Source organism: Rhodotorula paludigena (genome assembly GCF_050403205.1).
Source record: "Rhodotorula paludigena JCM10292 DNA, Rt_paludigena_JCM10292v1_ctg39, whole genome shotgun sequence".
Taxonomy (NCBI): Eukaryota; Fungi; Basidiomycota; class Microbotryomycetes; order Sporidiobolales; family Sporidiobolaceae; genus Rhodotorula; species Rhodotorula paludigena.
In genome coordinates, this window is record NW_027481419.1 from 86059 (window position 1) to 105139 (window position 19081).

At 66.1% G+C, this 19081-nt stretch overlaps 4 protein-coding genes across 4 annotated transcripts; 1 reads left to right on the forward strand and 3 right to left on the reverse strand.

Annotated features, from left to right (window-relative positions):
• Positions 1-2610: 2610 nt before the first annotated feature.
• On the reverse strand, positions 2611-4456 carry JCM10292_003847 (uncharacterized protein; the record flags this gene model as incomplete). Its single annotated transcript, XM_076650699.1, has 4 exons — positions 2611-3090; positions 3195-3862; positions 3943-4203; positions 4288-4456. 4 exons carry the CDS (start codon positions 4454-4456, stop codon positions 2611-2613), a joined length of 1578 nt encoding a protein of 525 aa, XP_076503750.1.
• Positions 4457-4770: 314 nt separating this feature from the next.
• JCM10292_003848 (alpha/beta hydrolase family protein) lies at positions 4771-6012 on the reverse strand (the record flags this gene model as incomplete). Its single annotated transcript, XM_076650700.1, has 4 exons — positions 4771-4906; positions 5016-5340; positions 5403-5543; positions 5613-6012. The coding sequence occupies 4 exons, from the start codon at positions 6010-6012 to the stop codon at positions 4771-4773; spliced, it is 1002 nt and encodes a 333-aa protein (XP_076503751.1).
• A 486-nt stretch (positions 6013-6498) lies between these two features.
• Positions 6499-10997, forward strand: JCM10292_003849 (uncharacterized protein; the record flags this gene model as incomplete). The annotated part of the gene is made up of 15 exons (XM_076650701.1): positions 6499-6627; positions 6699-6798; positions 6859-7124; positions 7218-7718; positions 7809-7964; positions 8045-8195; positions 8276-8648; positions 8710-8754; positions 8812-9382; positions 9449-9548; positions 9615-9687; positions 9740-9825; positions 9880-10029; positions 10087-10300; positions 10364-10997. The coding sequence occupies 15 exons, from the start codon at positions 6499-6501 to the stop codon at positions 10995-10997; spliced, it is 3549 nt and encodes a 1182-aa protein (XP_076503752.1).
• An 85-nt stretch (positions 10998-11082) lies between these two features.
• JCM10292_003850 (uncharacterized protein) lies at positions 11083-18711 on the reverse strand (the record flags this gene model as incomplete). Its single annotated transcript, XM_076650702.1, has 9 exons — positions 11083-12904; positions 12957-13048; positions 13110-13243; positions 13307-13532; positions 13597-17443; positions 17516-18072; positions 18135-18343; positions 18457-18604; positions 18685-18711. The coding sequence occupies 9 exons, from the start codon at positions 18709-18711 to the stop codon at positions 11083-11085; spliced, it is 7062 nt and encodes a 2353-aa protein (XP_076503753.1).
• Positions 18712-19081: the final 370 nt, after the last annotated feature.

Genomic DNA, 19081 nt, shown 5'->3' on the forward strand with positions numbered 1-19081 from the left:
ACCAGTGCTTTCAATTCTTGCGTAGCGAGTGCGTCAGCTTTGCGCAGAGTGAGCGCCAGCGTGAATTTCCGCCTGTGCACCAAGGTGTAAGTTTAGGAAGGTGTGCGCTACAGATGCACTGACTTGAACCGGCCCCGTCCTTCGAAGGAGTATTCGGACTTGCATCGTGAGCGTCCGCCCGAGGCCGACTATCAGCTTCTACTTGCGCAGCTTCTTCTGCATGTGCGCACGGGGTCAGTCGCGTCGCTGCATAGTGCAAGTGCAAGCCAAGCGAACCAGCCTCGCGCTGCTCTGGCGTCTGCGCCGGTCGATGTCGGATGTTGACCAGTGCAGAAGACATGTTTGCAATGCCCATAGCAATCCCAGCCATGATGGGACTTCGACTTGGAGGAAGAGGCAAGAAACAGAGGACGGCAGAAGTCAAGTGCTCGATGGGGAGAGCAGAGCCCGACGTCATGAATTGGCTCTCCTTGTGAGCGGCTGCACCAGAGTGTCTAGGCCTGTACGGCAGCCTGCAGCTGGCTGTGTAGACTTACGAAGAGCGAGCGGGGCGATCACAAGAGAGACGAGGACGCAGCCGCGAGATGCGCGTGGAAGCGGAGCATCGCGACAAACACCGTGCGCGCCCACTCCCTTGAGAGGTCAAGCTGGCCTGCAGCCTAGCACGTTCTGAGCACGTTCGAACCCTTTCGAGGCAGTCGTGCCGCTTCGCTCGCTTTCACCGCCGGCCACGAGACACTTTTCGCTCGCTTGAAGACACTTCTCGCGACACACTGCCTGCTGGTCTGAGTTCACATGAAGAGCAGCTGGTTCGAGCATTCTCAGTCCTCTTTCATACTCGCTCGCGAGCTGCCGCGCGGATCGGCCATTTTCTGGAGGCAAGCAGAGTTAAACGGCGTCGAGGCGAGCAGGAGTGACGGCGTCAATGGTGGCAAAGGGGCCGCGCGGCGCTTGCAAGCATGGTCCTCCGAGATGCATCGAGTCCTTTGATACTTGACAGCCCGGTCTTTGACCTTGGCGAGGGAGAAGTGCCTAGTGCAAGCAGGGTGGATGACAAGCAGGACGGTTCTGTACTCCGACACATTGCTAAGCACTCGCATTGCTCCTCACTCACCCACGACTCAGGCTCAAGACATCGCCCGCCCACTTTGCCCGCCGCTGCCATTCATGCTTCTCAGCGCCGGCGTTCGCGCTTTGCGGATCCGCGTGCGCCAGGGGTGCACGGCCGTCTTGACTCGCCTTACCGCTCGACAGCGGACCGAAACTGGAGCTGTACTGGACCGAAAGAGAGGGGACTGCAGCGGGAGAGATCGGTGCCGGAAGCTGTTGCTGCTGGTGGTGCGGGTCAACTGCTGCGGTTATCGCCGTCGGCCCTCCGCCGCGAGTCGTCGCGCTCCCGCTCGCGCCAGTTTTGCTGGGGACGTGGCCCCCGAGCTCGAGCGACGCTCCTTCGTACCGTAGGCGCGAGTCGCGCGAGAGCGGCGGCGGGTGGTCCGGCGGTGGATCACACGCGAGGAACGTCGACGGGTGAGAGAAATGTCGCTGAGCTGCAGGCAAAGGGATCAGAGGGTCGTGAGGCGAGTAGGTAGCAGCTTCGCCCAGCGCGCGTCCCGCGGTCGACGAAGTCAAGGCGAGAGAAGCGGAAGCACCGGGCAGTGGCGCAACGGTGCGCATAGGATCCGAGCGAGGAGCGCTCCGACGCCGCTCAAAGCTCGCCTTCTGACTTGGAAGAGCGATTCTAGAGCGCTTCGGCGCAGGAGGAGCGGTCAGAGTCGGCCTGTCGCGCGCAGGTCGGAAGGAGTGGCCCAACGGCGCTGCGGGCGGCCGGAGGAACGAGGGCGGCTGCTGAGACGCCGGCTTTGTGCGGAAGTATGAAGCGCCTGCACCTCCCGCCTGACTCGGAAGAAGCCCTCGCTCGCGCAAGAAAGTCCTCATGTGGTCCGTCTCGTCGCGAAGCGGGCCCTGCTGCCACACATCGACCCCACTGCCGGGACACGCCAGCCTCAGCGCGTCCTGAGCAATCTTGTGACGGCTATGTAGATGGGAACTGGGGACGGACGGGAAGAGGAGAGCGGCGGCCAAGGCGAAGGAGCCGGCGGTTGATGGATGCGACGGCGGGAGAAGCGCGAAGAGCGCGAGTAGGCGCAAGTCTGCAGAGAGAGTCCACGCGGCAGTAGACTCCATCGGTGCAGCTGTACGCACCGTCCGTCGCAAGTTCAAGCTTGTCAAACTATGCCGGCGGCAAGCAAGCTTCCAATGGCGACGCACCGGTCGAAGCAGGCAGGACTGAGCTGCTCGCCATGGCAGACGACTGGCACGCATCGCCGTACGACTGCCACACCGGCGGCGGAGCCATCTGAGCACGTTGGTCGGGGATCGAAGCAGACGAAGGACGAAGGAGGCTCGGAGTTGCCGGAGCCGCCACCGCAAGCAGGCTCGAGCGCATTTCACTCGCAAGCCTCTCAGCCGTTCTACAAGAGTTGAGAAAGCCTCGCAACGCCGTCGGATGAGTGTCGCGTCGAGAACGGGAACAAAGCAGCGCGATGCAAAGCGACTTGGGAAGGTCCTCCCGTTCTCCCTACTTGCCGCGCAATTCCCCTGCGCGCCAGCTCAGCTCTCCTTCGCCTCGCTCTCTACCCTGTCCATGCCCGCGACCGAGCCCGCGCCCGGATCCGAGAGGACCTTCCTGACCTTTTGAAGGCGTTCGAGGTCGCGATGCAAGTCCGCCGCGGAAGCAAACAGCGTGCGCTTCTTCCTCTTCTGCTGTTCGGGCGCCGACTGGTGCTGCTGTGCGGCGGGAGCGGGAGCGGGAAGGATCGAGTCGGGAGCAACTTGCGAAGATGCATGGCCGAGCGAAGCGCCGTTGGCAGGCGACACGCTCGAGCGCGGCGCCGGCGCTTGCTGCTGCTGGGCGGAGGGCTGTGCCGGCGCATCGCCGGAGGCGAGCGACTGAGACGCATCGGAGGCGGTAAGGCCGGCCGAGATGAGCGGAGGAGGAAGAGCGGGCGGTTGCTGCGCGGCAGGACGAGATGAGGCGAAGTTGCCGCTGTTGGCGTCGGGGAGAGGGTTGAACGTCGGGTGAGGCTCGCTCTGTAGACCCGACATAGCAATGAATTGTGGGCGTCAGTGCGAAGAAGGCTCGCCGGCAGCAGCAACGAGCTGCACGCGACTTCAGCGGCGGAAGCGCGACGCACCTGAGCTGCCCCCACCGCAGGCGAACCCGCCAGCGACCTCCGCGCCGGTTGCTGGTGCTGCGTTGCGGTAGTGTCCTCCTCGGAGGTGATGCCCTGCGCCTCGGCGCCCGACGCCCTCTTGTCCTCTGCGGCCTGCTCCGGCTCGCCCGGCATACGGCTCGCCGCCGTCGCGTCGACCTTCACCATCTCGCCCTGCCCCTCCGCAGCAGGATCTCCCGCTCCGAGCGGCGAGAGCGCACCCTTCTCTTCGCTCCCGCTGCCCACGCCGACCTTCCCCATCTGCTCCTCCTCCTTCTTCCGCTCGCCCTCCATTCCCTCCCCTGCCCCCTCGATCCTCGCCGTCGCCTCTCCCACGAGCCTCGCCATCCCCGCATCGCGCATCCTACCCTGCGCGCCGCGCGCCTTCTCGCGCTCCTTGAGCGCCTGCAGCCGCTGCTGCAGGTCGCCCGTCGTCCGACCCGCGTCGAACAAGCGCTTCGCGGCGGTCCAACTAATCGCGTGCGGGCGGTAGACCGTAGTCGCGGCGGACGAAGCGATGGAAGAAGGCGCGGAGGAGCTGGACGGGGGAGGAGAGGGGGTGGGAGCGGTCGAGAGCGAGTGCAGCGCGAGGAGGGTCGCGTCTTCGGTGAGGGTCCAGCCGCGGCGCTCGCCAGGCTTGTAGTCCTTGTCTATATGAACGCAGTGCGCTTCTTCAGTGCCTCGCCGAGCCGTCAGGAAGCAGTACAGAGAGCAGCAAATCGCGACGCACCTCCCTCGGCAACGGCCTCCTTCCGCTCCTGCATGATCCTGTGCCTCTCGCGGAGCGCAGACTCGCTCCTGCGCGCGAACCCCTGCTCGACGAGCCCCTCGGCGATGGCGTGCCACGCGTTCGCGCCAAGCGTTCCCTGCTGCGCGACGAGCGACGCGAAGAGGGTCGACTCGGGGGCTGTCCAGCGCCGGCGAGGGGCGCGGCGAGGGGGTTCGGTAGCGGCGGTGGGTGAAGAAGTCGTTGCCGTACTCGAGATGTCACCTGTGCATGCAACTGTCAACCAGGCGGACGAGTGCGTCGACGCGACACACGTCGACGCAGACCAACGCGAAACGGGGAACGCACCAGGCTGTCCGACTTGCTCAGTCGCGTTTTCCATCCCCGCACTCGCCACGACAGCTACCGAGTCGGGATCGATGCTTGAAGTGACCGCGACGTTCGAGTTGGCGTGAGCGGGCGAAGCAGCGGGCGGGAGCGGGAGCGACTCGGTCGGCGCGCCAGACGACTCGGGCATGGTTGTCGAGTAGGCAGGGGACGAGAGCAATAGGCTGAGCGGGAAGACGCGCGAGAGCGAGAGTGAGAGCGGAACTGAAAGAAGGAGAGAGCACGAGCAGGAGAGACAAAGTTCATCCCCGCCGAGCCAGTCGCTCGGTCAGAAGCCCCACTGGAACAGAGCTGCTCGACCGTCTGACAGAGGCGAACACTGTTCGACAGACTGTCGCCCACACTGAGGCCGAGAGCCGCCCCGCCGCAGCAGAGTCGAGGGCGGTCCGAGCGGTCCATTTGCGCACCGCATTGCGCCTATGCATGCATACGATTCGTACAGAGCTACATCTTGCCCCGCTGCACTGGCTCTGCGCCGCTGGACGCTACCGACGACGGAGAGGAGGACGTCGCGGCGAGCCCTTGGCGCCAGACGAACTCGCACGCTCGCTCGATCATCTCGGGCGTGCAGGCGTGGCCACTGCCACGTGTCGATAAGGCGAGAGAGAGAGAGCGCCCGCGCGCAGGGACGGCAGCGAGTCAGTGCCATGCCCTCGTGAGCGGCTTGAGAAGGCCACGAAAGAACGCACGTCTTTTCCTGCACCCAAGTCTCGACCGTGCATTCCGTCCCTTCCTCCCGCAGCCGCTCGACAAATTTCTCCGACCCGCCGTTGACAAAGTTAACGAGCTTGTCGTCGGCCCCGCTCAGAACGAGGATCCTCCTCCCGCGCCACGTCTCGCGCGGGACCTGGTCCGGGTCGGTGCGCTTGAAGAGCGCGATGAGCGAGGCGGGGAAAGTCGGCGCCGCGAGCGGGAGCGGGCCGTGCGGCGCGGGCAGGTGCGCGGCGCGGTGCGAGAGTAGCGTGAGGGTTGAAGGCGAGCCGATGATGGGGATCCCGAGCGAGATGCGCGGCTCTGGTTGCGTTGGCTCCTGCGTCAACAATCGGTGCGTCGGTTATTAAGCAAGGAAAGCGCACCGTGTGCGAGGGCAAGCCAGGTCGCGTGTCCGCCGAGCGAGATGCCGGCGCAGAACCAGTCGGTGACGGTGCGCTCGTCGTGCGGGAACAGCGCAGGCGGGAGGAAGTCGATCAGGAACGAGACGTCACGTGCGGTACCAGCTGTGAACGCATTCGAGGTCAGCTGCTACGCTGGGAAAGCGGAAGCAGCGACGGAAAGGGAGGACGCACTCTGGAGGGCCATCATGTCTGTCGCGTGGCGTGCGTTGTCGAGCTCGCCCTCTGCCAAGCCGAGCTCCTTGCGCTCTTTCGCGCGCTTGCTCCCGCCCTCGACCCACCCGAGGTTACGCTCGCGCTCGACCTCGCGGTGCCCATGGTTCCGCTGATCGAACGCGACGACGAGGAGGTCCTTTGCGCGCTGCTCGCGGTCGGCGGTGCGCTGCTCGTGCGCGTGCTCGACGAGACGGTCGGCAAAACCGTGGATTAGGGCGTGGTCGGCCCGCCCCATGCGGCCATGCAGGAGGAAGAGCACGGCGAGGTCGCGCGCGGGTGCGCCCGGCTCTGCTGCGGTGAGTTTGTCGAGGCCGTAGACGGCAACAGGGAGGCCTCCAACGTTCAGCGGGGTCGGCATGGTCGGAAGTGGATGAGCGGGATGGCGAGAGACGAGTGGTGGGGAAGAGGAGAGAAAGAGGGCGTGCGCTGGAGGGTGCGTGCTACAGCCCAGGTGTTCGTGTGCGTGATCCCGTAAGCTCTCGCTGTGGTACGGGTCGGCGCTGATTGTGCTCAGAAACGACGCCTCGAGAGGGTTGGTCATCCGGATCCCTTTCGTCCTCTCCGGCTCAATCCTCGGCTCCCTCGCTCTCGCTGCGATAAGCTCGTGCTGCTCACTAGCTTGCAATTTGTCTGCAGTGCACCACAGACCACGTGAGCCGGTCCCTGCCCAGCACCGCGATGCTCTCTGCCCCATGTTTCCCTCGTCATCGCGGCCTTTGTTGCTGCGGAGAGTCCCCGCCGTCCGCTAGTTCGATGCTGTCCTCGCACTGCCCTGCTCTGCCCTCTCGCTCGTGCTCGCGTCTGCCTCAATGCTACTGTAGCCGTCCCAGGCTTGGACAGCGCCATGCCTCAACACACCGCCGACAAGCACCTTGACGCCGCCGTTCCCGTCGTCAACCGCCGGGCAGACACCGACCAGGTCGAGCGCGAAGAAGCCGTGCAGGAGACGTATGCCGAGCACGTCCGCAATCGAGTACGTCGCCGCTCTTCTCGCTCTCTTTCGCTCCCTCGCCGTCGAGCTAACTTCGCACTCGACTGGCGCAGACAGTCGTTGTTGCCGGCGCTACCGTTGCCTCAGTCGTGGCTGTCAACGTGCTCATCATCAAGTGGGAATACCGCGTCGTCGTGAGCGTCCTCATCACCGGTACCTGCTTCCTCCCTTTGATGACGCGAAGGCTCGCTGACCCAGCTCTTTACATTCCAGCTGTAGCTTTCTACCTCCTGACGCAAAATCTGCGCGGCATCTCGTGCGACTACGCGACCCACTCGGCAGACCTGCTCCACGGCCCGCTCCTGCGCCCGCCGCCCGCTTCCGACGAGCATCCACACGGCGACAAGGTCGAGTTCGAGTCGGTCGAGTGGCTCAACGCCGTCATGGACCGCCTGTGGCCCATCGTAGACCGGCAGCTGTTTGTCGCTGCCATCGACTTGATGGAGGACGAGATGAAGAGCTTGATGCCCGGAGTCATCGTGCGTTTCGCTCGCGCTCCTCTCGGTCGGAACTGCTGGCCCTGTGCGCCGCTCGGCTTCCGTGCTGAGCTTCATTTTTTGTGTGTCTCACAGCGATCCGTTCGCATCACATCCCTCGAACAAGGATCTCACCCCGTCCGTCTCCTCGGCATGCGTCTCCTCCCACCCCCACCTCCGTCCGTCCCCTCCCGCTCCGCCCTCGACCCGTGCCTCTCCCCTTCCTCTGCCCCGTCCATCGCTGCCCCGCGCGGGACCCGCGCGCGCGAGCGCAACACCGCGCAAGCGACCGAGCCGTCCGAGCCGGCGGGCACGACGACGAGCGCGTTCGCCGACCCGACGCTGCCGCGCCCTGCGCCGCTCGCGGCCGACGCGGAGGAGCAGGACGACTCGGCGGAAGCGGCGGGAGCAGCGGGAGATCGGGGCGAGGAGGGGCGCCCGAGCGTCGAGCTAGACTGCGAGTTTGGGTACCGCCGGAAGGTCGACGTACAGGGGAGCGACGGCGAGGCGCGAGAGGGGTACGGGAAGAAGGGCAAGGTTGAGGCGACAGACCCGACCGAGAACATCCACTTTGTCGCGTATCTCGGGATCGGCGTGGTGCGTGTTCTCCCTCGATTCCGCAGGGTTCACTCAGGCGCGAGTGCCAGTGAAATCACACTGTACTGACTATTCGCTCCTTTCTTCCAGCACAAACTGACGACGATCCCGTTCCCCGTCCTCATCTCCATCTCCTCCCTCCGCGGATCCGCCCGCCTCCGCCTGTCGTTCACTCCCGAGCCGCCGTTCGTCAAGACGGCCGTCATTTCTCTGCGCGAGATGCCCATCGTCGAGATTGCAGCATATGTAAGGCTAAAGCTGTGTCACCATACATTCATAGCGAGACGAGGCTGACGAAATCCTCGCCGCCTCCTTCTCGTCAACAGCCTCTCAAGTCTGCCATTGACGTCGTTCCACTCCCGCTCGTTCGGACAATGGTAGCGCAGGCGATCCAGTCCACGATCGCGAAATTTGTAGCGCCGAGGCGGTACGCGCTTGACGTTCGCAAGATGCTACTCGGAGGAGACGTCGCAATCAGTGCGTCGCTGTACCCGACAATTTCCTGCACAATGTTCTATAGAGCGCAATTGTTGATGCCCGGATCGACCAATGCACAGAAACCCGAACAATCGGCATCGTCGTCCTCGTTGTCCACCGCGCGCACCTGTCCTCCCCGCCCTCCTCCACGCCCTCGACCTCGTCCCGAGGCAACAAGCACCCTCTACACGCCGCTCTACCGCTCACTTCCCTCTCGCGCGCAACCGGCTCCGTGGACCCATGCGTCGAGGTGTCGTGGGCCGGCATGGGCAAGGTCCTCTACGTCACCAAGGTCGTGCGCGAAGTCAAGCTCGGGCCGGGGCGGAGACCGCTTGGTGGACGCACGGACGAGGAGGGGAGGGAAGGCAAGGAGGAGCATGCGGAGAGGGAGGCAAAGTGGGAGGAGATGTGCTTTGTGCGGGTGCCGAGGGAACCTGTCGACGATGGCGCAAAGTGCGTGGCATTTCTCCAATTCTGCTTCAAGAGCGCGTAGTGAAACGTCTCGCTCGAGCAGGATTCGGCTGCGCGTTCTCGATCATGAGCGAGTCGGCTCCAGCCAGTGCGTCTTTTCCGCGAGTCCTTGCATGCGGCTCGACTAAGCGCGCGCTCAATCCAGCTGCCTCGGCTATCTCGACCTCCCGATTCGATCACTGCACAAAAAGCCAGGCGAGTGGCGCTTGCACCGCTCGAGCGAGCTCAAGCCCGACCTGCCGCTGTCGGAGCGCGATGATGTCGGAAACACGGTCGGCACGCTTGAGTACAGCGCGGCGTTCTTCCCGCTCCTCGAGCGCCTCCCTCGCCCTGATGCTCAGAAGCAGCAGCGACACAGCGACGCGCGGAACGGAGACCGAAAGACGAACCTGTACGAAGGCGTCGACCTGTCTGAACGCGCCGCCGAGCCCGACGCCGAGCACGAGCACAACAAGCGCACTCGCCTCGACGCCATCAAGGACCTGCTCTCCGGCCGCGCGCCCGCGCCCGACTCGCACCCTTCGGGTATCCTCAGCTTCCAGGTGCACTCGATCGCCGAACTCCAGCTTGACAAGCGCGTCGGGCCGCTCAAGGCGGGCATGAAGCGGCTCAAGCCTGGTGCAGGGAGCAAGGCGATGCGCCGTGCCGAGCTGCCCAGCTCATACGTCCAGGCGTTCCTCAACGACGAGATGGTCTACCGCACAAAGCTGGAGCCGGTGCGTTCCCTTCCACGTCTCCAATGAGCGAAGAATCAATGAACTGACATGCGCGGAGAGACGCAGTTTTCGAATGCTCCGTACTTCGGCTCGGGAAGTGAGGCATTTGTACGCGACTGGAAAGAGGCGAACCTCAGCTTCGCCGTTATGGACTATCGCGATCGAGGTATGTCTAGTCAATCCAGTACTGTGCACATGACCAGCGCCATTTGCTGACCTGAAGCCTTTTCAGACCACGATGTGCTTGCCGGCTACGTCTCGATCAACTTGCGAGACGTCCTGCAGGAGCAGGCGCAGCTTTCGAAGTACGCCTCCTGCTCTTCTTCTTTTGCTCGTTCGCTGACGATTGTGCCGCAGGTGGTATCCCCTTCTCGGCGGTAGCGGCAGCGGGCGCCTGCGCCTGTCTATCTTGTGGAAGCCGCTCGCGCTAGACATGCATCCGAGTACGGATGCTCCTCGCAGAGACGCGTGTCCCTATTGACGGTTCATACCACCAGACTTGCGCGAGTGGTCGGTCGGCACGCTTCAACTCGTGTCGGCGTCCATATCCGGCTTGCGCGAGCAGAACTTTGCCGGTCGACTGCTGCTCAAGCCGGACAAGGGCGATTCGGCGGAGGTAGCTGCGCTAGAGCGGCAGACGGGCGACCGTGCGTACTTCTGCGTTGTTGTGTTGTGAGGCTCCGCTAAGCTACTCCGTTGCGCAGCTTCTCTTGCCAGCGACGACCGGATTGACTTTGACCTTTCCTCGGCGCCCGTCTCGCTCCCCATTCTCTCGCGCATCTCGCCTGTAGAGGTCGCGCTACAAGGTGTCGCGACGAGCGGACTCAAGTCGGGCAAGCGCGCGCTTGCAAGCGCCGTCTTTCATGTCAACGACATCCGGAGAGGCGGAGTGCAAGAGATCAAGATTCGACTATCGAGGTCCGTCTTCTTGCTCGCTGTTGTCCATGATTGAGAGCGGATGCTGATATTGCTGGCCGGTAGGGAACAACACGATGTGCTACCGGATCTCGGCCCGCTTCCGTCTCTACTCGGCGAGCAGGATGGCGATGATGACGAGCATGCAATCGAACACCACCGAGTGGACGACATTTTCGTCGACGCACGCGAGGTTTCTCCCTCCCTCGTGCATGACGGTACAAAAAACAGCGAATCAAGCTCTACGCCGCCAATCGTCCTCACCCTCCGTGCTCGCTGGCATCCCGGCCTCTCATCCGCGCACGCCAATCTCGTCCTTTCAGCGTCTTCTCCCGCTCGCGCAGCGTACCAGCTGTACCTTCACCGCCGTGACTACGAAGCACAGCTGCGACGTGAAGCTCGCGGCGACGACACGGACCGCCCGAACAGCGACGACGAGGGCAACAGCGGAGAAGCGGATCTGGGGGAAGAGCGCGGCGGCGTGGATGCAGACTGGGAGAACACGGACCAGGATGGGGAGCAGAGCGGTCAAGGGATGGACGAGATTGAGGGCCAACGCGACGGTACGCGCAAGCGCAAGGGCGGCTCGCTCCGGTGGGTGCGGCACAACGCCAAGGTGTTCGGTCGGCGGCTCAAGAAGAAGCGTGAGCACGGCACGGGGGACATTGCACCCGAAACAGAGATCCAGGCGGCGCTGTAGCGTATCGGCTATCCGCTGCTTGCCAGACTGCAAACGATATACTGTCCAGGTGCAAGCAAATTGCGAGTTTCGGAGAGCCACTTGTCTATTCGTCCTCCTCTTCCTCCGGCACGTCGCTCAGCCCCTCGTCGTCGTACTCATCGTCGAATTCGCCATCGTCTTCGCCCTGCCACTCCTCGTCCGCTTCCTCGTTCTCGCCGTCTTGACTTCCGTCCGCCTCGTCCTCCTCATCCTCCGTGCCGTGCGCGTCCGCACTCGGGCTCGCTGCGCTCGAGGCGCTCGGCGTGGCGGGCGCTCCGAAGCCCGCAAACGAGAAAGCCGGCTTTCCCGCCGGGGTCGTCGTTACCGGCATGCCCGCAGTGCCGAACGAGAGGCCCGCCGACGCAAGGGGCTTCGACGGGGTGCTCGCCGGAGCAATCGAACCGAATCCTGCGAAGCCGAAGGACGGCGGCTTCGACGGCGTGGCTTGCGGCGTGGTACTCGCTGCGTTGGCAAAGGAGAAGCCTCCGGTCGCGGGCGCGGCGGTCGGCGTCACGTTGGGCGCAGAGGAGGCGAAAGAGAATCCACCAGCGGGCGGCGCCATCAAGGGCTTCGCGCTAGCCGTAGACCCGCCCGAAGAGAAGGAGAAGCCGCCTGAGGTCGGTGCTGCCTGCTCGAACTTGGCCGTTGGTGCGGACGTAGCCGATGCGAACGAGAAAACCGGGGTGGCAGCGAGAGCCGGCGGCGCAGGCTTTGCAGCAGGCGATGCCGCAGTTGCAAGCGGGATGAACGGCGAGCTGGCGGAGGTGCCGCTCGAGGCGACCTTCGGCAGCTCGCCCCAGCTGAAGGAGCTACTCGCCGGCGTCGACGTGGGCGCGCCAGGGCTTTCGGACGGCTTGCGCAGTGCGACGGCGTTGCTGTGCGCGCGAGACGACTGCTGCCGCGATGCCGAGCCGCGAGAGCCGCCTGCTGCGGGCGATGTCGAGCTGGCGCCTCCGGTCGAAGCGGCAGGGGTTGCGAAACTGAAGGAAGGCGCCGCCTTCAGAGCAAGCGGCGGCGGCGTGGCGGCGTCGGCAGGTCCTGCAAGGCTGAAGGAAGGCGCTACTCCGCTCGTACCGCTCGGCGACGCGAAGGATGGCGCGGTTGGGGCGGAGCCGCTGAGAGAAAAGGGCGCTGCTGGCGAAGGCGGTGCGAGAGGCGAGGGTGAGAGTGTCGACGGCGCGCCTGGCGCCCGCGGGTCAGGGCCGCTAACGCTCGCCGGTCCTGCGAAGCTGCCGCCACTCGGGACCGCTCCAAACAGCGAACGGTTTGCGGCGCTACCCAGCGACAGCCCGACGGGTGTGGCAGGCGTGGCAGGGGCAGCGGCGGGCGACAGCGGGAAAGGCGACCTCGGCGCAGCGCGGATCGGCGAAGGCGCGCGCGGCGGCGGCGACGGCTCGCGAGGAGGCGGAGGCGGGGTCCAGCGCCTCGGGCGAGGAAGGCGGTCACCCGTGACGGGCCCGCGGGCGAAAGCCACTTGCAGGTCTGAGGACGCCTTAAACGGCTCGCTCGGGTTCTTCGCAGTGCAGACCGTGCGATTGACGAGCGGCTCGGTGGCCCGCAGGCCGAGCATCGCGCGCTTCAGCACGCTGGTCGAGCGCTCGGCGGACAGTGCGGCCCTCGCCACCGTTGCTGCGTCTGCCTTGGTCGCGTCGTCCGCTTTGACGGCGGGCGATGACTGGCGGACAGCGATCGACTCGTTCAGCGACTCCTCAAGGCTGAGCGAGGGAGCGCGGTGGGCAGTGCTCTTGCGCGGAGTCGAGGAGTCCTTCGGTTGCAGTCGCATTAGGTCGAGGCGGTTCGAAATATCGTCGAGCTCGTAGGCCTTTTCCGAAACAGCGACGGTGATGTTGCGCATAGCACGCTGCACTGAGTCGAGAGTCGGAGCCCTACAGATCTTGCGTCAGCGAGCCAGCAACCATCAGAAAGAGGCAAGCGCACTTGAGCGAAGGACGGCCCTGCTTATCTTGCGCGACTTTGCCTTTGACGCTCATCATGTGATCCTCAAGCTGATCGATCATGTTGCGCACCGCCTGCGATAGACGATCAAACATGGTCAGCACGAAACGGCTGTCAATTGTTCGTGCAACGCACATCGACCTGAAGGCGAATCCTGCGCTGGTTCTCGCTCTGCTCCGGGCCGAGCTGGCGAATCCGGACCATTTTGGCGAAGGCAGGGTCAGAGCGCGCACGGATGAACCGGGCAGCCTCTTCGCGCTTCGTCTCGGCTAGAGTCAGACGGCCAAGTTAGCTTAAGACCGGCGAAGCAGTTGTCTCGAGGAGGGACGTACCCTTGAGCATTTGGCTCTGCAGCTCAGCGACGCGGCGCTTCTGCGCAAGCACGGCCGCATGGAGCGACTCGACACCGGGCTTGGCTGCCTGGGTCACCTGCTCGAGCTTGTCGAGATCGCCGAACGACCAGTATTTGGCGTCGAACTTCGTCTCGTCGTCTACTGGCTGGCACGGCTGCTTGAGGTCGGCGACGAAGTCCTTGATGTCCGAGGCGTTTTCACGAAGCTGAAAGCGGAGAAGTCAGTTCCGACTCCCGAGCCCGCGAACGCAGAGGCGGAGCGGAGCGCACGATGTCAAAGTCCTTCTGCACGCTCAGGTACGCGCGCAGAAATTCGCCGGCCATTCCCTTCTCCTCGACCTGCGGAACGGCCGCGCTGCCAGCAGCAATGAGCTGCGTGCCGAGCTTCGGCGTCGAAGGGTTGACGATCGCGCTCGTGCGCTGCTTCGGCGTCGCCGGTGCGGGAGGCGCAGTTGCAGGCGTGACAGGTGCGGGAGCAACCGGCGACGGAGCGACCAGAGCGGGAGGAGCAGGAGCAGGCGATGGAACCGCAGCCGGCGTCGCGGGCTTGGACAGGGGCGTCTGCCCGAAGGAGAAGGGCGAGGCTGCTGTCGCTTTGGGTGCAGCAGTCGTAGCAGCGGCGGGAGACTGCGCAGGCGTCGCTGACGCAAACGAGAAGGGCGAGGCCGCCGGCTTTGCGGGCGCTGCAGTCGTGGCACTGGGCGGTGCGGCCGAAGCGAACGAGAAAGGGGACGCGGCGGGCCCAGCGGGCGCCGCAACCGGCGCCGCCGATGCCGGCGCGAAGGAGAAGCTCGGAGCCGGAGGTACGGCCGGCTTCTCCTCGGCCTGCGGCGTTGTCGGCTTGCTCGCGAGCGGCGAACTGATCTTGGGCGCGCTCGAACCGAAGGTCGGGATGGCGAGTGGGGCTGCGGCGAGGGGGGAGCTCGTCCTCGGCGCGGACGGAGCAAAGCCGAGGAACGAGGACGGCTTCGAGGCGGGAGTCGGGCTCGCCGGAGCGGGCGATGGCGAGGACGCGAAGCTGAAAGGCGATTTGGCGGGAGTACCGGTGGGCGTAGTGCTCGACGAAGCAGCGGCCGAAGGTGCAGGCGATGCTGGCGTGGAAGGCGCACCGAAGCTGAAGGACGGAGCCTTCGGTGCCGGAGTCGCGGTCGATGCAGGGGGCGGAGACGGGGCCGGGCTCAGACGGGAGAGGAGCGAAGGCGTCGTCGGCTTCTCCTCCTTGACCTCTCCGGTCTCCTGCTCTTCGTCCTCTTCCTCGTCCTGCTCGTCCTCCTCATCCTCCTTATCCTCCTGCTCCTCGCGCTCCGCCTCTTCGTCCTCGTCTTCCTCACCGCTCGCTTCCCCCTCATCTTCCTCGTCAATCTCGTCACCCTCCTCCTCGTCCTTCGCCGGGCCCAGCCGGTCGAACAAGCTGCCGAACGTGCCCTTCTTCTCCACGGGCGGACTGCTCGCAAAGCCGAACAGGCTCTTGGCCGTCGCAGCCGCCGCTGCCGACGTCGGCGTCGCGTCGTCCTTGTCCCCGCTCGGGGGGACGGGAGCCGACTTCGCAGCGGAGAGGTCGATTGGAGTCGGCTTCGAAGCCTCGGCTGCGGCGGGCTTGGGTGCAAAGGAAAAGCCAGCGGTGGTCGGCGCGGGAGAGGCGGGCGTCGAGGCGGGTTTGGGCGCAAACGAGAAGCCGCCCGTTGAGGCGGGAGTTGCTGCTGCAGGTGACGAGCCGAAGGAGAAGCCTGTGGAAGTCGTGGCGGGCGTCGACGTAGACGACTTGGCCGCCGAGCCAAAGCCAAAGCCGCCCGTCGACGAGGCGCCGGCGAAAGCGCCGAAACCGCCGGGCGAGGCGGGTTTGGGGAAGCCGGCGGGCGCAGCGGACGCGGCGCTGCCAAATGAGAAGGCCGGCTTGGGCTTCTCCTCGACCGGCGCACGCTCGTCCTCCTCCTCCTGGTCGTCCTCGTCTTCGCCGCTGCTCCCGCTCTCCTCCTCGTCCTCGTGCGCCGAGGCCCCGTCTTCTTCTTCGTCTTCGTCCTCCTCCTGCGCCTCCTCCTCCTTCACCTCGTTAGACTCCTCCTTCTTCGGCGTCGCCTGCTGCGAGGCCGTCCCGCCCGCGCCAAACGCCGAGCCAGCGAGAGGCTTCTTCTCATCACCCTTTGCGCTCGCAGGCTTGGGCGCGAACGAAAACGTCGGCGCGGGAGCAGGCGCGGGAGCGGGAGCGGGAGACGAAGCAGGCGCGGCGTCCTTCTTCTTCTCAGCATCGGCGGCAGGTTGGGGCGCGAAGGAGAACGAAGGTGGCGTAGGCGGGCCGTTCTTCGCGTCCGCTGCGTCGGCAGGCTTGGGTGCGAACGAGAAGGCCGGCGCGGCAGCAGGCTTTTCGTTCTTCTTCTCTTCCATGGCGGCGGCCTTGGGCGACGGCGCTGCAAACGCGCCGAACCCGCCTGCGCCAAACGCAGACTTGCCTGCCGCATTCTGGTCGCCGCTGGGAGCTGCCGCGGGGGGCTTGGCGAACGCGCCAAAGCCAGAGCTGCCGAACGCGGGCGCGGGTGAGCCCGTCGTCGGCGAGGCGGAGGCGAAGGACCCGAAACCGGTCGAGCTGCCGAACTTGGGCGCAGCAGCGGGGGTGGCGGGCGAGGGCGCGGCGAACGCGCCAAAGCCGAAAGCGGGCTTGGGCACTTCCGCAGCGGAAGTGGCGGGAGTCGGGGCATCCTTCGATTGCTGCTGCTGCTGCTGCTGACCGAACGAGAAGCCCGACGTGCTCGCGCCGAACGGCGACGACGCCGACGCCGACGTCGACGAAGCCGCAGGAGAAGCGGCAGACGGCGGCGGCGCCGTGAAGCTCCCAAACGCGCCGCTGCCCTCCTTCCCCTCCGCGCCCGGTCCTCCGAGCCCGAACCCGCCAAAGCTGAGTCCGTCGGGCCCAGCGCTGCCCCCCGTCTGCTGCTGTTTCTGCTTGTTGGCGAGCTCTGCCTCGCGCATGCTCTGCGCGAGGTCGAGCCCCGTGCGCGTCGGCTCGAGGTCAGGCGGCTCGTCGGCCCTCGACCCGCCAGGTCCAGCGCCGTCCTCGGCGGCCATCCCGTCGTCCTCGGCGTCCGAGTCGTCCCCGCGCAGACGGGCAGCAGCAAACGCCGCCGAGGCAGCGGGCTTGCTCGACGACGACGAGGGCGCGAACGAGAAGCCGCCCGTGCCGGACGAGCCACCGCCGGCGCCAAAGACGCTCTTTGCTGCCCCTGCGCCGCCGCCGCCGCCGCCGAATGCGCCAAACCCGCCTGTCGTGCCCGCGCCACCGCCGACGCCGCCAAATGCTGCAAACCCACCTCCACTGCTCGTCGGCGCCGTCGACCCGAACGCGCCTCCGGTCCCGAACGCGCTTCCCGATCCGAACGGGCTCGCGCCACTCGGTTTCGCCGCCGCCCCGGCAGCTGCGCCGCCAAAGCCGGTCGAGCCGCCGAACGAGGCAAAGCCGCCGGTCGAGGGCACGGCGGCGAAACCGCCTGCGCCGCCCGAAGAAGGAGTGCTCGGCGCGCCAAAAGGCGAGGACGGCGCTGCGGTGCTGGGCTTGGAGAGGCCGGCGCCGGAGCCGAAGCCAAAGGACGAGGTCGAGCCGAATGCGGGCGCGGCGGAGGGGTTCGACGAGGCGCCGAAGGGAGAAGCGGCGGGCGTGCCGAACGAGGGGATCGCAGCGGAGGTCGCGCCAAACGCGGGCGCAGGCGAGGGGGACGAGAAGGCGCTGAATGCGCTCGGCGCGGATGCGGCGGGCGCGGGCGCAGGGGACGGAGCTGCGGCGGGCACGTCGCCCTCCTGCGTGAGGATGTCGCGGCTAGTCACCATGAACTCGTACGCAGGTGCCTTTTCGTTGTCGACGCGCCAGTACGCGAGGACGCCCTGGCTCGTGTAGACGAGTACGGCGGGCTTGCTCTCGCCGTCGCTCGACGGAGCAGAGAGATCGAGCTCGAGGCCGAGCGGGCAGACGTCCTCGCCGGCCTCGCCGAGCGGGAGCGTCGGACGCGACGTCTCGGGGAGCGAGAGGGTCGCCCAGCCCGAGGTGCTCGACGGCGAGGTAGACTGTGCGAGGACGCCAATGTCGCCCGAGGGCGCGTTCGCCATGAAGAGGAGGTGCTTGAACGGCTCCCTAGGCGCAGCAGGGTATCGGATCAGCGCCTGAGGTGTAGATCGTGGTGAGAGGAGCCGAGAGCGAGCGCACCAGTTCTTGAACCGCCCAACCCAGCGCCTCCCCTGCCGGCCCATCATGCCAAACGGCGGCACCGGGTCCGCAAACTTGACCTCGTGCACCGCGGCGTCCCCGCCGCCGCCGCCGCCGCCGCGCGTGAGCACAAACAGCTCGTCTTCGTGCTGCGGGTCGTCTGCGCGCCGGGGGCGCGCGTACGTCGCGAGGAAGACGAGGTTCTCGAGCCACTCGAGCGCGCGCACCTCGAAGGGGGCCGCTCCGGGCTCGAGGGCGAGGTCGGCGGGGCGGGCGAGGCGCGCTTTCTGGTCGCCCTCGGGCGTGTACTGCAGGATGGTGCCGGACGCGGTGCCGACGGCGAGCTGCTTGCCCTTGACGGACCAGCAGGCGGCGGTCGGGGCGCCGTCGGGCGAGGCGGGGAAGGTCGAGTGCACCGAGGACGTCTCGAGGTTGAAGATGGTGAGCGGGGCCGAGGGCGAGACGACGGCGAGGAGAGGAGAGTCGGGGGCTGGGTTCGGACACAGGTCGAGGAGAGGTCCCGGCGCGACGGCAGGAAGGGTCCGCAACGGTGTCGCCTGTGTCCAAGGTGGTCAGTGCGCTGGGGATCGCGACAGTACAGTGCAGAGCCGTGACGCACATCACCCTGGACGAGTGACTTGAGCCGCCAGACGTTGATGGACCCGTCTCTGAGCCCGGCCACGACGAGCTTGTCGCCCATGGCATAGCGGAGAAAGTCTACGGGTGCACTGGTGGGCACTGCGAGCTTCGGGTCTAGCTGCGGGGTCGAGTGCGGCGAGGCATTGCGGATGGTCGAGCGGAGGTCGGCGAGCGAGAAGAGAGCAAAGCCTGCGGTGCGCTCGCGACCGAGTCAGTGTCTGTGAGCACTGCACTGACCCTTTTGGGCAAGGGTGCGGCCCCCACGGCGTGAGGCTGGGCTCGCTGTCGGGTTGTCGACTGACCTCCGGAGCTGCACGCCGCGACGGCGACGCCCCACTCGTTCGAGACGGCGAGGAGGGTGCCCGGCTCTGCGTGTGGCTCGCCATCAAAGTCAAAGGGCGGGCTCAGGCGGACGGTGACGCCCTGGACGGGGGCGGCGAGCGAGAGGAACTGCAGAGGCCAAGTCGAGTGAGCGCGCGAGCAGGTGCGAGGCGCGGGCGAGGTGGCGAGTGCGTGGCGGCAATGCGCACCTCTGCGTCCTCTTCTGGCGCCTCCATCGCTCAGCAGAGCCCGACAGCGGACGAACGCGGTGAAAGTCGCGACGGGGTTGACAGCGGGCGGGCGGGCGGCGAAGTCACGAGCGGCTCGTAGAAGCGCCGAATGGAGTGTAAGGATGTCCTGCGCGTCTGTTCTGTCTCCCTGAGTATACCTAGCTCTGCATCTGGCTCGCGGCCAGAAGCAAAAGCTGCGTTGCTTCCGCGTCGTCGTCCCCCTCTTCCTCTCCTTTTCACCCGCGCCTAAGTTTCGCACAGAAGCGCCCCGTACGCTCGCCGAAGAGCGTGAACGCGTCTTTCCAGCCAGGCCCCCGCACGCCCACAGCGCGCCGGTGCACGTGGCGATCTTCGCGTTTGCTCGCCCACACCTTGC